Consider the following 18874-nt stretch of genomic DNA (forward strand, 5'->3'; position numbering starts at 1 on the left):
TCGTATAAAGAAAGAGAAAAGGATTGGGTGGGGTTTCATTTTTTTTTTTTTTCGTTTTTAATTTCTCCTTTCAGACATACAGCTGCCTCCGGTTGTGCAGCAAAAACAGTATCTTTGCCTTATAGTAGGTTTTCATCCTCCAACGCATAGTTACGCTCCGTCTCAAGTAAAATAACAGCAAGTAATACTTTATTTCAAAATATAATAAATAATACACTAGCACAGCAAAAGACCTAAAAGCAGTAGCATAGCATCATTAAATAAGGATGTCGAGGCACGTATGCAAGAAAATTATTTGTTAAAGCGGTGAAGAAAACGAGTTTCAAAAAGCTTTCTGAATAGAATGACATTTTCTGATGCAGATCTAGTTGAAATGTAAGATTATGCACATTGTTCTTGTTTCTATTTTTTCGTGATTTTTTTCAAGCTGCTGATGTCTCCACTGCTGCTGCATCCTCGTTGTCTTCGGAGGTCAGGGCTCTGTCAGGGAGATATGCTCCCTCCTTTTGTCCTGTCTCAAGGATTAATCTATATTTGTACCTCCATAATGAAATTAATTGGGGCTCAAAAAACTGTTTTGGAAAAGAGAGCCATGGCTAGCCTTGACCGCCTAGTAAAGAGCAGAGACATTAGTCTGCCAACCAAGATCCGTATAACTCGTGTTATGGTCTTTCCAGTTGTGATGTATGGATGCGAGAGTTGGACTGTGAAGAAGGCTGACCGCCGAAGAATTGACGCGTTTGAATTGTGGGGCTGGCGGAGACTCTTGAGAGTTCCTTGGACTGCCAGAAGACTAAATCAGTCGATAATGTCGACCATAAACCCTGAGTGCTCATTGGAGAGTCAAATTCTAAAGTTAAAGCTCAGCTACTTTGGTCATCTGATGAGAAAAGAGGAGTCGCTGGAGAAAGATTTGATGTTGGGAAAGGTTGAGGGTCGCCGGAGAAGGGGTAGGCAGCGAACGCGAGGGTTAGATGGCATCCTCGAGGCGCTGCAGATGAAGTTATGTGATGTTAGGAAGATAGTGAGAGACCGGAAAACGTGGCGTGACATGGTCCATAGGATCACGAAGAGTCGGACACGACTGAACGACTGAACTGAACTGAACTCTTGTTCAACAAAGTAAACATTTGCGAGTGGCAGGCCCGTTCGCGGTCGTTAGTGCGAGTCAGTAGTAGTTAAACTGCGTCTTGCCGAAGGTTTTTCGGTGCTCTTTTGTTGCAAACGTCCCATATAACTATAAGTTATTAATCTGTCTAAGACGGTATACCTCGAGGGGCAATTTATACATTAAAAATAAAGTCAACTACAGCGAGTGTACCAAGCGTATGAAAGAAAGGATTATTTTATGCAAGGGATCAAGGTAAAAAAAAAATTGATCTTAGCGCTATCTTCTGCAGCCTGAAAAGTGACGTGAAGTTAGCTTCGGTGATGGTCTCCGAAACCAAAATAAAATAGACGGGACTATAATATGGTAATGGCATCGTTACTGTTGCCTTTTAATTTATGTCCTCTTTCTCTGTGCGCATACGTCTGGCAGATAGTGTCACTCCTTCGGATGATCACACATTTATTTATCCGCTAAGGTGCCTACTGCGCTCTATGGTCGAGGAAAATGCGTTGAGATTTGCAAGACTCGTAATTCTGCTTTCACAAAGGACAACTAATACGCGAACTTTGGAGCGCACTCTGCCATTCCGGTAGCAGTCGCTTAACAAGCGTTCGCTTTCTTTACTTTAATGGCACACTGGCAAGCAACTGCTCGGGAAGACTGACGGCACATCGACGAAGCAAAAGAAGCTTGATCGAGAGAGATCAAATAGTGGCTTCTGTCATATAGGCATAAAATGCAACCCTTAGTTTTCTGTGTTTTATATATATATATATATATATATATATATATATATATATATATATATATATATATATATATATATATATATATATATATATATATATATATATATATATATATATATATATAAATAATTTATTAATTCATACAAGCCATTCTCGGACTACTACTGAAACCAAGCAACCACGAGTGCTGCCACCTTGTCTTATGCACCCAGGGAAAGCTGTCCCAGCCGTAGAAGCAGCCTTAATCTCCCCTTTCACCTTTGTGTTTACCCTAATTAATCCCCCCGCCCCCTTTTTGTTCATTACGGAATGACATACACCAGGTTCTAGAAGTATATTTTACCAAAATCAAGTTCACCCATTTCTATCTCGCTTTCGCGACTATAGAACTCAACAACGTGCGGCGTAGATCTCCAAACTGATGTGCTTTATAACAGGAATAGTCTGGAGAGAATGGGCGCCGTCAAGAAATGTTATCATTGAGGCATAACAGGGCAGAGATTGGAAGGTGCAGGGCAAACAACAAGCATCGTCATGGCTTGCACTTGTTTATCTCAAAGGTATCCTACCAACAAGTTTATCTTTCTGACCGTGACCGGTGATCGAACGAGAAAAGTGGAGATGACGGATGAAGTTATCCAGTCCGATAAAGACGCTTTCCAAGTCAGCGCGAAACGGAATACATTGTTCTCCTGAGGAGCCAAACGTACTCGGGAAAGAGGATTCAACAGCGCGCAGTATTTGGGCGAGTTGGTTAACATTCATCTTGCTCAGTGCTCGTGTAGTCTCCTCTTTCACCTGTAACTCTTGTCTGTTTCACGCTAAATTTTAGGAAGTCGTTTCCTTAAGTTTCGACCGGATATCTGCACTTCTCCTGCGAAGAATTCGGGCATATGCTAGAGTAACTCTGCACAGTTTTGCCGCTCTTTTCTCACAGAAACTCGCATACACAGAGAGACGAAGACGAGTTCTAATCTTCCATTGTGGAACATTGTGTGCACCAAAAGCAAGCAGGGCGTCGTCCCATCGTCCTTTCTGTTAACGCTATTATTTTCGTTCCTTTCTTTTTCATAATATTATGAGTCGACAGTATGCACTAATTTACGCAGATCCAGCCACGACATATGGCGCCAGTGCCCGATACCGGAAAGTTGACTGTACCTTTGGACATTTACTGCAAGAATGGCCATGCCTTAATGTTGATTCGTCAGAGAGGACTTTGTGACATCCCGGAAGAATATATTTGGTACTCTTTTCATCAGAATGAAAGAGCACTGGAGTTCCTTGACTCTGGCGCTCGCCCTTCCGGATTTGTAAGAAGTAATTACTCGTCATTCACCTAAGCGCAGCCACGGCTACAGAGGAAACCTGCGGCTATCCTTCTATCCATGTGGCTACCCTGTGGGGGATAATGAGTAACTACTTCCTTGTTGTAAATACGCTCCGCATTGGGGGATTTAAATGATCGACCTTGTGAAACAAAGACTGCTCTAGGGCCTTACTTAGCCCCCTGTCCCTATTACCAAGGTTCCATGACATGATACAAGGGTCCATATTACCTCTTGACAGCGATGAAGGCGTTCTATCTACAAAAATCCCGGTCATTAAGGCATATCTTGTTTAGTGAACCCGAACCGTCCAAACCTGAAAGTGGTGACCCGGCTCTGGTTTGAGGGAAGCGTCGACCAAAACTTTGTACAAAGGAATAACTTTTTGAAGTATTTGTGTTCCCTCTATGGGAGCAGAGATGGCGCCAAAAGCCCCACCACATCTTCAATATTCTAACATTGATGTGTGAAGCCCATCTCCAGCTCCATCTGGATTGCGGAGTTAAGGGTGGCGCGTATACATGGGCGGCCACTTCTAGGTGCGCGTACCCATATCATGCTTCTTCCAAATGGCAGCTTTTCGGCAGAAACTTAACATGGTTTTCTGTGATTACGGCGTATACTACGATGAAGACTTACTGCTTACCAAAAAATGGCTCTTGAAACAGCCATCCGATATAAAATTGATTGATTGCTACATTCATCTTGGCAGCCCCCCCCCCCCCCCCTTTTTTTTTATTCCCATAGTACCACTTTTTATCTCTTCTCCAAATTATGTTTTCGGGCCTAGTCCGTTTTCTCGTTTCATTTCAGATGTAACTTGCGTTGTCTTAATTTACTGGGGCCCTCTTTCGACCATTCTGACAAGGGCAGCATCATGATGCCCTTGTCAGAATGGTCGAAAGAGGGCCCCAGTGCCCTTGTCAGAATGGTCGAAAGAGGGCCCCAGTAAATTAAGACAACGCAAGTTACATCTGAAATGAAACGAGAAAACGGACTAGGCCCGAAAACATAATTTGGAGAAGAGATAACAAGTGGTACTATGGGAATAAAAAAAAAAGGGGGGGGGCTGCCAAGATGAATGTAGCAATCAATCAATTTTATATCGGATGGCTGTTTCAAGAGTCATTAGTAGAACAATGTGGATAAAGACGAAGGCGAATAACTGCGGCGATTGCGCGCGCCCTGCAGGAGCCCGAGCCCGCGTGCACCGCTGGCCCCCACATCTCGCAGCCTGAACAGCATCTGTGGGGCTTCGTCCGACTAGGCCTACTTGGCCACGGAGCACAACAGCCTCGTCGCCTCCTGTTTTAGTAAGTCCCGGACGAACGCCCCCTGAGCGTTGTTTCCCAGGGCCGCAGAGCCGCCTTCACCACGCGGGTCCCGAGCAAGTCAAGCCAGGTCGCCGGCATGGCGCCGGCGGCCGCGGCGGCAGCGGCGCGGGAGCACGACAAAAAGCTCCTCTACTTCGCCGGCGGGGCTATCATGGTGATCGCGCTGACCACGGCGTTCGCCAGCATCGCCATTATGCGCAGCGCTCTGCATAACGTTAACAAGCACCGCCGATCCAAGCAGGAATACCGCCTGCAAGCAACCGACCTCAAGCCGCTGGGTCACCAGCAAGAGGCGATCATCCAACAGACCCATGCTATTCCGGCCCGTGCCGATTCTGCACCCAAGCACGTCACAAAGAAAGCCAATCGCAAGCCGCCTCTTCGCACCAAGAAGAAGCCTCCTACCACCCCCAAGAAGGCCAAGAAGCCCACCACGATCCACCGCAAGGCGACTAAGGTTGCCAAGAACGCCGGACGTGCCAAGAAGCAGACCAAGCGGACCACTCCAGAGGCCGAAGAGGAGAGCGCCAATGACGAGGGTGAAGAGTAAGACTCGCTAGCTTGACCAGCCGCCGTCCTTCCGGGATCAGACTGCGGTGGAGAAACTGTGCTGCAGAAAAGCTAACACGTAGGAGTCTGAGGATGTTGATTTGGTGACCTCTTAAACCCGCCATGTCGGAAGGACTCAAGGTTAGTTACGGCGCCTGGCCCCCAAAAAACTTGGACAAATGTGCCTCAGGTGTAGCAAGAATGAATGGGTTCTTCTTAGAGTTTGTCTTCCTTGCTTTTGAGATCTCTCTGCTCACCTAAATGACTACTGAAAAATGCAGTTATAGATGTAGCGCCAAATTTTCACCTCACAAGGAGCACAGGGCCACCTATGTCGTGTAGGTGTATTGTGAGCTGACACCCCGCTCCCAAGCTGGGTAGGGTCGCCCTCCAACACGTGCTCAAGAACGCGTGTGCATAATCTATGTATGTTTGCCCCAGGCTCTCCCCTTCCCAGACGACGCGCGGTTCAGAAGTCAATTTATATTGCTATACAATTAATTTAGCCTAGTCTCATAACTGCAGGATATAGTTATGTTTGAGTCTTAGCGACTGCAAAACGTTTCAGGCATAGCGCGAACTTGCGCTTGCGCCGAGAGCTTTCTTGCTCAACACACGAGGAACGATCACTAAACGCAGAGCTCTATATGCTAAATCTGCAAAACCTAACACCCGATAACAGTGACGTTGAGCTATAAACGGCGCAGCGGTCCACAAGGAGTTCTCTGGATTTTTTTTTTTTTTTCATATCTTGTTAATACGCGCTTTACACAGTTTTACGAATGCCTCACGCCAGCAGCTAACCTAGTTATGTGCGGACATGATGCGAATGCTATAATTTAGCGGGGAGGAAAAATGGGAAAAACGTTTTGGCGCCTTATAACGCTCCCTCTGTCTACAAACTCCCTTCGGCAGAATTCCACGGTAAACAGAGCGCAGTGAGACTGGCTTTTTGACATCTTTCCATCGGAGTTAATAGTGCCGGTAGTCATAGAGTTTCGCCATCAAAAAAAGAAAAAGGAACGGAGCGTCAAACAACATTGGGGACTTAGTATGATTCTTCCTTTTGTTTGACTTTTTTTGGGGAGGAGGTGGAAGGGAGGGGGGGGGGCAGGTGTCGTCAAATATTTTTTTCAGCATATATGCTATACCAACAGGTCCATGAACAGCCTTGCTAGGTTGACACTATGCGGACCCAGCGGCTCGTTCTTCGGATAAAATCCAGGGTTTGACGGAAATCTGTCTGGTCGGGAAAATTTGCGGAGGGAAAGAATCCAAAGCTGAACAACTGTCGGAATAAATGTACCCGCAGAGTGCGCGCGAGCCCGAAACGAATGTTTCTATGTTTGGTATCTGCTTGACTTTTTTCCTCTCTCTTCTGGTACTACCGATTAGCATTTGTAGCGCGCTCTGAGAATGGCATATACCCATGTATGGATTGGCTCTGCAGGGAACCATTAAAGACAAATGATGAGGCCCGTTAGTTTTGCTCCCTCATCTCACCGACAGTGTACTTACTATATTGTTACGTAGTGGGGACAAAGTCGTTGGCGGCAAATGAGGAGGCTTGAAATTCACTGCAACAAGCTCTTTATTGGGCTGATTTGCGCCCGCAAAAGAACTAAGCGATTCAGCGTCGGCAATAACAACAAACGTGCTCGCTGGTCGTCGAGCAAATATTGCCCGTCGCACCCGTCAACGCTCAATTTAAAGGCTGCGAAGAAACATCGAGATGAAGCCGCAAACGGTGACTAGCACAATCTGGAACATTGCAGAAACACACGCGAGTGGTGGAAATTTTCGAGAAACACCTCGGCACATCTTGCGCAACAAAGAAACTGATAAAGCTGCGCATCGCGACAGCAAGCATGAACAAAAAGAATACAGAATTGATTCGCGTGCTAAAACCAGATCGATAAGGCCGCATACCGGCGACCGATAAAAAACAACAAAAAGAGCTTTGAATATTTAGCGGCATTATATGACATTTTAAAATTCCCGCTGTTAGAACCCACGTGTTTACGGCATTTACGGTACTCATTCCGGAGTTCACAACCATGAAAAAAAGTTGGTCGCTAGCATGGTCTCTAGTAGTCGCTAGCAATAAGCACGAGCATGTGGTATACTCCGGGCAAAAATACCAATTAGAGAATGTTTCGGCAGCCGTTTATTGTCACGCAGTTTATTGATTCTTTTTTATTGCGATATTTTCGACCGCCACGCTTCCGGGCATTCTGAGACCGAAAGCAAGCTACCCGTCCGCAACCTGCACCGCCCGCTGCTCACCAAGATCAACACAAAGGGCTCGCTCAGCCGTAACGTCAAACCGCACAAGTCTTTCCTTGGATGCATCCGGCCCTTACGCAAGCTCCGCAATTTCACGCCAAATCTAGCGACACCAGCGAGCCGGAGCGGCCACATTGACGAGCGTTGCCCTTGAGGAACGCCAGGCCGCGCTCGCGTCGACCCAGCTGAGCAACGCACAACTTCAGAGCCAAATGCGAGCAGCGCCTAAGCAACGGTGTGTGCTGTCAGGCACCCCTTTGAACCGACAGCTGTGAGCTCCGCGACGTTGTCGTTGGAGGAGCTATGTAGACTCTCAGCGGGGAGCTGAGCCGCCGCCACCGATCTCCATGTTGTGCTGACCCGTTTCCGTGTTTCTTGCACCAGGCCGCGAACTTGACAACGGGACCATGGCGTCAGTGAAGGTCGCCGTACGTGCGAGGCCCTTTAATCAAAGGTGAGACACTTTCGCGGCGGCGTTGCGCGGTGGATTGTGCGTGTGTGTGTGTGACTCACGCGCGCGTATCATTGCTCCAAGAAAACCCGCTTCGTTTTTCTTCGCTGGGCCCTGTTTTCTTGCGCTTCGCTTGTCGTGTCGCGCTCCCTCCACCTGGGCGCGCTTTCGTTCCTGCAGGCCCTGAATAGGTGCTCTTGGCATAACAAACACTCTTTCCGAGAATGGAACTTCGAGCGCGCAGTAACGGCCCTGTGCTCTCGATTTCAGCTGTTGGTCGCGCCGTTCGAGCGCCCTGCGCGACGCGCTCGCTGTCTTCTCTTTTTCTTGCTATTTTCGCTCCGCGGGAACCACTCTCAACTGGCGCTCTGTTCGCGAGTTGTGTCAACATTTGACCAAGAACTGCGCTGCGCGCTTTCAGATTTCGGGTGCAGCGCGTGATGATCCCGCTATATTTGGCTCTTGCGTGCGCGAGTTTAGGACCGTGCGCGTTTTGAAACTCTTGGTGGCGCAAAACAAAGCGCACATGTTTCGGATCATCGTAGTTGTGTAAACTGTAAAGACGTGATTTACATCTAAATCATTCTTTCCCCAATGTGGAGTCTTCTGTGTATGTGTGGTTGCCGTGTTTGGTCGTGTATAAAGCCAAAGACACGAACAATGATTCGCGCTGGAAGCGCTGGCATTGATGTATCATGTTTTTTCGAATGATGCAGATCACCGCGTTTAGGCCAACGAGCTCCACTTTTCGCACAATTTAGCGCTTAGGCTTTTTATTTATGGTGCAAGGACCGCAGCACGAAACATATATCTGCATTTCATGAGCAGGAAATGCTCTTTGGGTTTCTCTTCTTGATTTGTTTGCGACGTTCCGGCCTAAGCAGTCACACGTATGTACCTTCTGGTGGTCACGTCCACATTGGTTATCTGTGCATTTTAACGGTTCTTTTATCGACTGCTCTGCAGCCTAGGGATTCCACGTCTACTGATGTTTAAAGAAGCCTGCTGTTATGCATTCATATGTAGAATATTTAAATTATCTCTTCAAAAGTGTAGCCCACATCTCAATTTGTTTGGTGCTGTCTTTGTGAGAACTGAAAATTATGCATCAACATAGCTATTGTTTAGTACTTTTTACCTGAATTAGTAAAATGTAGTCTTCAATGAGATTAAAATTTCTCTGGTCATGCCATGAGTTCCAGCTAAATAAATACTTATGCATGTGAAAACTGCTTCCTGAGCTAAGCGTTGATCTGCCTTAACATGGAAATGCTTGTCCCGGTGTCGATTAAGTGCAACCAAAAGCTAGCTTTCTCTGCAGAAATCATATGTGACAAAACTTCTGTCATTAAAAGCCAAGATAAAATTCAGGGTAGAGCCAATGCTGGGCTGAACAGCTGACGGGAAGCATGAACCGTGCTCAAGCACTCAATGTTAGTGCCAAGCAGTCTTCCTTTTACCACTTTCTCTCATGTCCTTGTTCAAACAATGCTATTTGCATTTGAATAGAGCAACAAGCATTCACTGTGCTTATTTAATTTCTGGGACCATGCATCCTTGTGCTGTTTTTGTTGTAGTGGTTATTTATTATAAATACAAAAGGAAGGAAAAGATGTTTGCCAGCCCTGGTATCTGATATCTGAAGCACCTGAGCTGGGGCGGTGGAAATAAAAGGGATAGCGAGGAAGGGGTAGAGGAAATCAAAGAGGTGGCCGATAGGGAGAAAGAAAAGGGTAGGTAAATATAAAAAGAAATATATCTTGCACATTTTCTCAACATAGCATTTTTGCAACCTTTTCTGTAATCTCCAAAGTTTCAAGTTTCCCTTACCATTCTTTGATGTTCTGTGGCCACTTATTAGGAAATAGCATGCTCATGTGCTCAGTATAAACACTGTAGTAAAATACAGCTCAACTTAACAGCAGTTGCTAACTATTGGCCATGTTAGGTAGCATGTTTATTACTCTGCTGAATAGTAAACAAAATCAGTTTTTAAACTTTGACTGTACTTAAAAAAAAACAGAGGCATTGTAACTGGTAATCAGGTCTAATGCTTAGCTTTTTGTTTAGGTAACCAGAAACACTTAGACAGCAAACTACTTTCTGTTGTGGAGGGATTGGGTGTTGTATCCGACTATTGTATCTTACATATGTCAGGTGACATATGTCAGCCTTTAAGCCTTCTGCATATCTTTTTGTAGTAGGTAACATTTTAATGTGTGGACCCCAGATTTTAGCATATTACTTTACTTTTTATATATATATATATTTAGGGCCTAAGGAAAGAATGTAACCAGTAGATTTAGGTAGTGTGTGAAACATTCTGAAATGTAAGCAGTTTCTATTGTGTGCATCTGGATGCTTCAGGTTGGGGTCACAACAGAGAAATAAACAAAAGTAGCAATTTCTGCAGCACTTGAGCCTAGTTAAAAATGACATCTTTTTTTACAGTCAGGTTTAGGAAAAGTTAATTTTGGACCCCCTCATCAAAGAATAAGGGCCAAGAAACATTACTGGCGGAAAATGTTGTTAAGGGCTAAACAGTTTAGCCGGTGATACACTTCTGCCTGCGTGGCATACAGGTGCAGACAAATGTAAGCAGAGCATGTCGTAGCCTTCAACTGTTTTTCACGCGTTACCTAATTGAACCTGGCACTTTTGGTATGTGATAAGTGATGCCAGTGCGCTTCTTCAAGGACAGAAAAAACTTGTTTGCAGTTGGAACAAAATAATGTGCTCTGTTTACATATGTCCGCACCTGTACATGTGCAGATAGGCTCTAAGATGCACAAGTTTAGTCCAAATGTAGAGTAAAAAAGTCTTATGCTTAAAACTTGCATGTTTGTATTCTGAGAGCCAGGTTGTGGTGCTTTTACCGTCATATAGTTTGCATGAGGCAAGTGTGTTGACTATTTATAGCACTTTGTGTTTGATTGGCTCCATCAGATATCTAAATGCTCAGCAAATTGTATCGTTGGGAAGTTATTCAGCTTTAGGGCAGTGGTGAAATGTAGCTAGTGCTTACGCTTCCTTAAATTTCACGCAGGGAAATCGACATGAAGAGCAGTGAGATTATTCACATGGAGGGCAACAAAACATCCATAGAAAACCTCAAGGTAAGCACTCAATGATGGACTCTGCATGAGCATGAATAGTTAATGGTACCGTTTGACACTGCTGTTCTTTTTATGTTGGTCGCTCTAATTATGAGTAGGCCATTTAACACGTTAAAGGAGCTTGCAACAGCACAATGTTGCATAAGGGCAGTAATGACAGGTCTTGGTTTTTTTTTTTTTTTTTTTTTTCTTGCACAAAATACACCCTCTTGTATTGCTGATGTGTGGGGGTGACTTTTATGTTACTATAAAATAGTTATAAAATGAAATGCATAGGTCAGATGAAAGCACATGGCTGTCTGTTTGTGAGTACAATAAATAAAAAAAAAAGAACATGTCACTATCTTTTTCTAAAGTTGACAAAATGTTTGTGGAGAGAAATGATTGAAAAAAATGGCATGCACTTTTGCCTCCTAGTGACTGCTTTTCTGCCTTGAGAGCTGACGTGTTGTTTTTTCCCTTTGAAATGTTTACAAATTCAATCTCTCTTTGCGTTGCACTATTGGTTTTATTTATTTTTGAGGAAACTAGTACATGATATACTAAATGGGATTTTCCATTTCACCTTTAACCAATCTTCACATCTATAGCTAGTCTGAATGTGATTAGGTGACAAATTTTGGGATGCATTCATTCCTTGACTGATCATTGTACATCAGTCAGCCTTTCATTCATTTTCTTTAGTGGGTCATTGGTTGTATATTGGTTTAAGGTTCTTTTCTTTTTGCATTTTTTTTTTCTTTTGCCAATGATAGCCCTATTTTGTTTCGCATGACGGCATAGTGTTCACTGCACCGTCTTGCTATTAAGACGTGTTAGTTGATGTCATCTAACTTTATTGGAAAGGGTTAATAACCTGATTCGCTTAGGTTGGTTGCATTGTATAGCTATTTGCTAGCGTGAACTGCCCACTTGTCTTAGATGTTTAAGTGAGTGTGAAAAGTCATTCCTGGAGCAACCTAAATTCTTATTAGAAAAATATACTCTGTGCATCACCTCATTTGTTACGTTTCCATGTTTTAAAATATTTAATCAGAATAGCAGTATGAAAGGTGGAGGAATATACCCTGTGCATCGCACCTCATTCTTAAGTCTATACGTTTGTACAACGCAACGTTTATTGTACTACATTTATGTCTAACGTCATAACATATCTCATTACATTGAGAACAACTAGCCACCAAAGGTGCCTTGCAGTTGTTAATCAGCTTAACATGTCATAACCTTTTAATAACCGTGCAGTGATTTGGCACTCTATATGGTGCCACTTCGGTTTGAGGTCATTGTCTTTTAGTTTTTGCGTGTACATGCATATTCTTTGAACTTTTCCCAGTTTTGTTCAGTGCTCCCTGGTGAATGAAATTTTGTGCACGAAACCTGTAGTCATTTTTTTTTCTGCATCTTAACTAGCATTTTCTGCACGGTACAGTTTCAGAGTCTAATCTCCTGCCCCAACATCGTAGTGAGTATAGAGCTCCATGCCTGTCAGTCCGGTTCCGCTTACTGTGCTTGCGTGGAATTGTGTCGGCAGGCCGCATGACACGTGTGTTCACCGTGGTTGCATGACTGTCTTGCGGGATTCCCTATTTGCACGTGGAGTCTTATGACAGTCATTTTAGATTTGATTAATGTAGAAAGCTGAATGCGCCTTGATATGCCTCACTGTTTGTTTCCAGTATACAGCATTGTTGGTGGACTGTGTAAACCTCATTGATGAAACCAATCCATCGCATTGTGATTAGCTGACTGATTTGTTTAATCGATCATGCTGGATTGGTTTGGTTGCACGGGGAGTTTTACGACATGGTCAATTACATTTGATTAGCGTAGAAAGCTTGATATGTGCCACTGCTTGTTTCCTGTAATATAACATTGTTGGCGGACGGTATAAATCTCACTGATGAGATCAGTCCATCACATTTGGATTAGCTTATGATTTGTGTGATTGATCGTGCTAGATTGGTTTGTTTTCGTTTTCTATTTGATTGGCTGGTTTAGTATTACTGGTGGTTATGGTACACATATTAAAAAACATTGTGTCGTCAGTTAATGTATACATCTTTTTGTGTTTGATGATGCGAGAGATTGACAAATTTAATTGGGTTGATCAGGCCCTACGTATCCCATTAATATTATTAGCCTGAGGTAAAATCGATTAATTTTGGCACCTGATTGGAAATAAAGGCCTTATTAAGACTTGTGATATGAATTTAGAGCATCTTGATGCCTTCTTTCATTAAGTGCAATTTCTAAAAAGCAGTTTCTGATAGACCAGTCAATGTAAACCAGATTGGTTAATGTCAAACATTCGGTGTTGCGGACGTCGCCACTAACTGTTCATTTTTGTGAGGTAGCTTAGATGCGGTTTTCAATTCAATTGGGTGGTTTTTTTTAATTCCAGACGCTTCTATATACTTCTGTTAATTGTGTCTACTGGAAGTCACATAAAAGAGCCGCAAGAGGTCAACCTTATTGAGGCTATAATATAAACAAACAAGGCATAACACAAGTTTTTTGTGGTTAAGTTGATGTAGTAAACAGAGAGTTAGTCTATATGTCGCTTGTAACCACATTAGTAGAGTTTATATAAATATAGCAAAAAACACTGGTCGAGACTTGAGGAGGGAAAACAAATAGTAGGGCCATTGTGCTTTGCAGTCTTGTCTACTTCTCCGGAAGAGGTCAATGAAATTCTTTCGCAGGCATTCATTCGAGGGCGTTCCCACAATCGAGGCACTGTCTCTCAGTCATCGTAGCGGACAAGCTCAGCATTGTGTCGGCACGGCACGTAGCTTGCCTTTTATCGCTATCAGTAGTTCTATGGGTCTCGTGATAATGAGTGCCGCTTTGGGGCGGCATATCTTTGATGCAGAGCTCTCTCCAGCTCTTGTCTTCAGGTCCTCTTGTTGTGTATTCACGCGGGGAGTCATAAAAGTTTATGACCTGGAACGCCGAGCTGTCAAAACGCTGGTTTAGGGACTTGACAGGCAAGGCATGAAAAGGGGCAAGGTTGCTCGGGTCATGGCGATAGTGTCACTGGGTCAGGTGTTGAAATTTATGATCGCAAGACACACCAGTCTGGCATGCACGTCTAAGCCAAGCCTTTTCTTCGCTGTTCCCATATATACAGTTTGTTTTGAAAAGGACATTTATTCTCTTTTATTTGTTTTGTCTACTCTCTGACAAGCTGTGTCTTCATAGTATTACAGAGGTGAAGTACAGGCAAGCACAACAAAATGGCCCTTTTTTTTAACATTGATTGCACATTCAGCTTTTCTTTATTTTTGCGTAATTGGTAGACAGCACAGCTGTCTCTACAGTTGCAGGCTGGATATTTTTGTTATTATTGGAACATGTACATGTAGATAAAATGCATTTCGGTTTGTCATGAAAAATTGGCTATTTGTAGATAGCTGCGTATTCAGAGTTCAGTAAGGAAGCTGGGCCTCAAGGAATAAAATTGACATAAAAGAACAAACAAAAAGATACAGGGTGTAACACAGTGGCAAAAAATCTAGTTGCCTTCACAGTGACTGAAGCAGACATAATTACATTTTTTATTTTTTCTGCACTTTCTTTATTGAAAGCAAAGGATTCTGAGTAGGTCAGTGTGACAGTAGGATTCACCTACTTCCTGGTGGTCACTGCGTTAAGTGTTTAAATTTCAGAGTTTTAACCACCATTCTCATTTTATTGCCCACATCCCATTCAGAATGTTACAGAATAACTTGAGCAACAAATCTTTTTGTGGTGTTCTGCGTTATTTACTATTCACTTCTTCCAATTGTCAGCTTCTTAACTTGGAGAGCAGTTGGCATTCTTTATGACTGAATGCTTTTTCATTCATCCTGATTAGTTGCTTATGCGCCATAAAACACAACACAATACAATTCATCCTGATTAGGGACAGGCTCTTAACAGCAGAGCTGTTCATAATCTGTTAGTTGCAGCAGGTGACATCATATTCTTTTCTGCGAGTGCAGCTGATAAGATAGTTGCATTTCTGATCAACACCCACTCTGAGCAGTACACATTGCCCATTTCAGGGATCACGCATATTTGTAATAAAAAGCTTTTATATATAATATGTATATACATATATCCATTCAATGTTTTGTTTGAGAAGTATGCAAGGTGAGCAGTCTGAATTGCTCAATTCTGGTGAAGCCTTTCTTCTCTTTGAATTACCTAGCATTAAATTTACATATTCATTCATTTATTTAAACCTTTTCAATGAGAATTTTAGGGAATATGTGTACTAAATGTGGTCACGAATCAGCCTTTTTTTTTTTTCCTTCCTTTTTTTTTTCGTTTACTCCTTTACCTGTGCAGCTAGGAGCACCCAACGCAGCAAATTTTACACCCCATTAAAATCATTTTCTCTTGTTTTTATGGGTGACAGTGATTTCAGCATTCTGTAATAAACATAGAACACTCAGTCCTATCCAAGAAATCCAAAACCTTTCCCAGGTCTTGTGAATTAAATTATCTTAAATCAGTTAAATCAGAGGTCTTGCGCATGTTTTCACATGTTTTGATTGCATTCGGCCTCTCGCAAACCTTGTTTTTTTTTTTTGTTTTTTTTTTTTTCCGAGTGGGGTCACAACAAAGCACATCCTGTAGCATTGGGTTGCAGCACTGGATTGAGTGCATCGCGTGGCATGCGCCAATATTGTATAAGCCGCGTGCGCGTTTCTGCAAACAATGGACTCTCTGCCCAGCCGTAAAACTGTGGCTGCCTTCACTGCTCCCTTTGCACATTGCACGTTTTACCATCATACACTGGCTTATCACTCCCCTGTCCAGCAGCCTTCTGCACTGCGGATAAATTTAAGCTCACTTCCGGGAACGATCACAGCGTCTCTGCTTTTCCCGTGTCAAGACGTCTAGACTTCTAGGCTTGTGATAAACACATGTTCACGATGCTGCTTTCATTGTTTTGATCTTCAGCGGAGTTCTTCATAATTAAAGGCAGAAAATAAAAAAATAAAGCTAGCTTCACTGCTCTGTACAAAAAGGTCACCGAAAGTTCTTTGCCATTGTGCTGTACATGTCATTGACCTCTCTCTGCAGTCCATAAAGCATTTTACTGGTGTTGCATACTCTTGTATTAAGGCTTCTTCTTTATTAATATTTTCTCTTAGGTGTTGTAATACTTTATGCGTGTTATGATGAGTCTTATACTGTTATTGCTATTATTTTTCTTTTTTCTTATCTCTAAAATGAAACAGCGTGCAACTGTTTTATTTTAGTGCATCCCTATATTACTTATGCAAGTATTTGTATCGGCATCTATGAAGTGGTGTGCTGATTAAGTTGCACAGTTGAGAACGTCACAGCTATTGCATCCTTATGGGGAATGTGTTCAATTGCACTCAGATAGATATAAATTAGGATTGCATTTCAACACTTTGACCTTCAGCTATAGAGTACTAGTCTTCATTGCGATTTGATTTTCATTTTGATGTGTAAATGTTGTTCCCTTCAGGTATTTTGATACCTATGCAAAATAGTCACACTAGAGCCCCACTGAGTGGCGCAGTGGTTACAGCGCTTGACTACCATGCCCAAGGCACCCAAGTCGTTTTGGGACGTTAAACGAAACCAAACCATGTATTGCATCAAACTGCCATGAATTCCGCTTTCTACTGCTGGATGTGTTGGCACAAGGAAGAATATTTTATCTTTTGTTATAATCGTCGCTTTCAGGAAGTGGGTGGGTTTTCTCCATGCAGGATGTTGTCCTCGTTTGTTGTCTGCCACATGTCTCCGCATTGTCTCCCTGTTGGTATTCGTATTGTGCCCACATTGATTCCCCCTTTTCCCCCTAGGTGTCACCACAAGCTGGAGCTGAAGAATTAGGTCGGGAACGAATTAAGGAGTTCACATTTGATTATTCCTACTGGTCTGTGAACTCTCGCGACCCTCACTTTGTTACACAAGAGCAGGTAGTTTATTATTATTATTATTATTATTATTATTATTATTATTATTATTATTATTATTATTATTATTATTATTATTATTATTATTATTATTATTACCTTTTTATTCATCACTCAAGAACTGTTGTGCAATCATTCTCAAGATAATTGAATGTTAAGCTTAGTCATTAAGCATCTTAACTATTGTGCTTTACTTTAAGCATCGCATATTAGTACCTAACCAGTCTTTGAAGTTGCACAGGGTCACTTTTGGAGTGAGGATAGTCTTTATTAATAAAGTTCCCCGCTTCATTGCTTGCGCTAATGCTTGTAGGCAGCAGAAAATGTGAGCCTACATGTTGCAGAAATTGAATGCTTCTTAGTATATTGCTTAATATTTTTACATGGGCATCTTCTTTTAGTTGGTTAGCAGAATTGAGGGAGGGGACCACAACTAGAACTGTCTGAAGAGGATTGAATTCAACTGCATGAGACTCTCATCCTTTTGGAGATTTAGAGATTCTACTGTTAATTATGAGAAGTCTTTAATGTTGACCGTTATGATTTCTTAACTTTAATTAATTTGTTGATAGTGATCACTTTGTGAGCATTGTAAAGTTCTTAATCTGTTTTTTCTTGCATGGGCAGGTTTTCAACGACCTGGGCCAAGAAGTTGTAGACAATGCATTTGAAGGATACAATGCCTGCATATTTGCCTACGGCCAAACAGGGTCGGGAAAGACCTTCACGATGATGGGCTCAGCCGTGAGTCGGTTCGACTTTTTATGGAACTGATTCTTTTGATACCCCTAGCATATTTAGTTATATATTTCAAACATGCACCTTCTGATATTTTTGTTCAAGTGAGAAACAATGACCAAATGAAATTTAGATTTAGAATTTAAATGAAGGGTTGTGGGCCAAAATCACAATTTTCGGCAAAAAGAAATTTAACATGTTCTTAAATTTTTGTGGTTTTCTTTAATTGTGCATGTATCAGATAAACTTCTCACCAGGTTTGTGTGTCACCAGCACCGTAGAAAAATTATAATTTTTTTGCGAGATGGGGTGCACTCACCACTGAAAGCGCCTATGAACGCTGATCTCTAGACTCAGCCACACGGCGGGGCGGGCAAAGTGAAATGTGTCCCCAAATTAGAATGCATGTTTTTCGTACTCTCTAACCAAGAAGGACCTGTTATCGAGAGTACAGCAGACGGCTAAAAAGAAAAACGGAAAGAAGAGGCAAGTTTTGGAGTTTGGCACAGCGGTTTGGCTGGCAAACCGAAAGAGTAGCTTGGATTGACTAAAACACAACACGTAACCTTCAAACGCTGTTTTCGCACCATTGGATGCCTGGTTAACCACAGTGCTCGATAAGCTGGAGGTACAATATAGAGCCTAGACTACGAGCCTAGACTTTCTCTTTATCATAAGTTTTATCACAGCTTGCCATCTGGCAACGTGTTCATCCGTCCAGCCCATTGGTCATCTCGTCATCTCCACTCCAATGCCGTCTACCCCCAGGGCGCCCATATGACAACATTCCAAAGTCATTTTTTCTCCGCACTGCCCTGGATTGGAACGACCTTCCCGACCACATCGCCTCACTAACCGACATTCATCATTTCAAGACTGCCATCGAAAGACATTTTTTATTGTAACCGCCATACTTCAAGCCCACCCCTCATGTAATACCCCTTATATGGGGCCTTTGAGGATTCAATAAATAAATAAAAAAAAGAGGCCCGCCCAGTAAGCAACCAAGGAAAGTATTTTACGAGCACAGACAAGGGTGCGGGACAGCTGTAAAGCTGAGAAAAAAAGAGGCAACTCGAAGAAAATGCCACAGAGCAGTGTCTTGTTAAAAAGGACAGCCCAATGTATGCACCAGGCCAGTTCAATTTATTAATTAGGCCCTAAATTTGAATAGCATCTTCTGAAACCTTTGAACTCATTTTTCTCAGTTTGCACTTTTTGCAAGAGCACAACCGTTGGGAAAACTACCATTTCCAAACTCGTTCAC

General features: G+C 42.8%; 1 protein-coding gene across 2 annotated transcripts in view; it reads left to right on the forward strand.

The window, feature by feature from the left end:
• The first annotated feature begins 7513 nt into the window (after nucleotides 1–7513).
• Nucleotides 7514–18874, forward strand: part of Klp98A (kinesin-like protein 98A) — a 50099-nt gene continuing 38738 nt past the window's right edge. The window contains exons 1-5 of one of the 2 annotated variants that reach the window (XM_084585066.1): nucleotides 7514–7811; nucleotides 10855–10924; nucleotides 12354–12386; nucleotides 16756–16872; nucleotides 17497–17613. In XM_084585066.1, coding sequence (XP_084441192.1) covers nucleotides 7765–7811; nucleotides 10855–10924; nucleotides 12354–12386; nucleotides 16756–16872; nucleotides 17497–17613 — 384 coding nt within the window. In that variant the 5' untranslated portion in view covers nucleotides 7514–7764. The remainder of the gene's footprint in view (nucleotides 7812–10854; nucleotides 10925–12353; nucleotides 12387–16755; nucleotides 16873–17496; nucleotides 17614–18874) is intronic. The other variant, XM_084585067.1, reaches the window with a different exon arrangement.

Source organism: Amblyomma maculatum, chromosome 11, assembly GCF_055883805.1.
Source record: "Amblyomma maculatum isolate TAMU_Amacu chromosome 11, ASM5588380v1, whole genome shotgun sequence".
Classification (NCBI taxonomy): Eukaryota; Metazoa; Arthropoda; class Arachnida; order Ixodida; family Ixodidae; genus Amblyomma; species Amblyomma maculatum.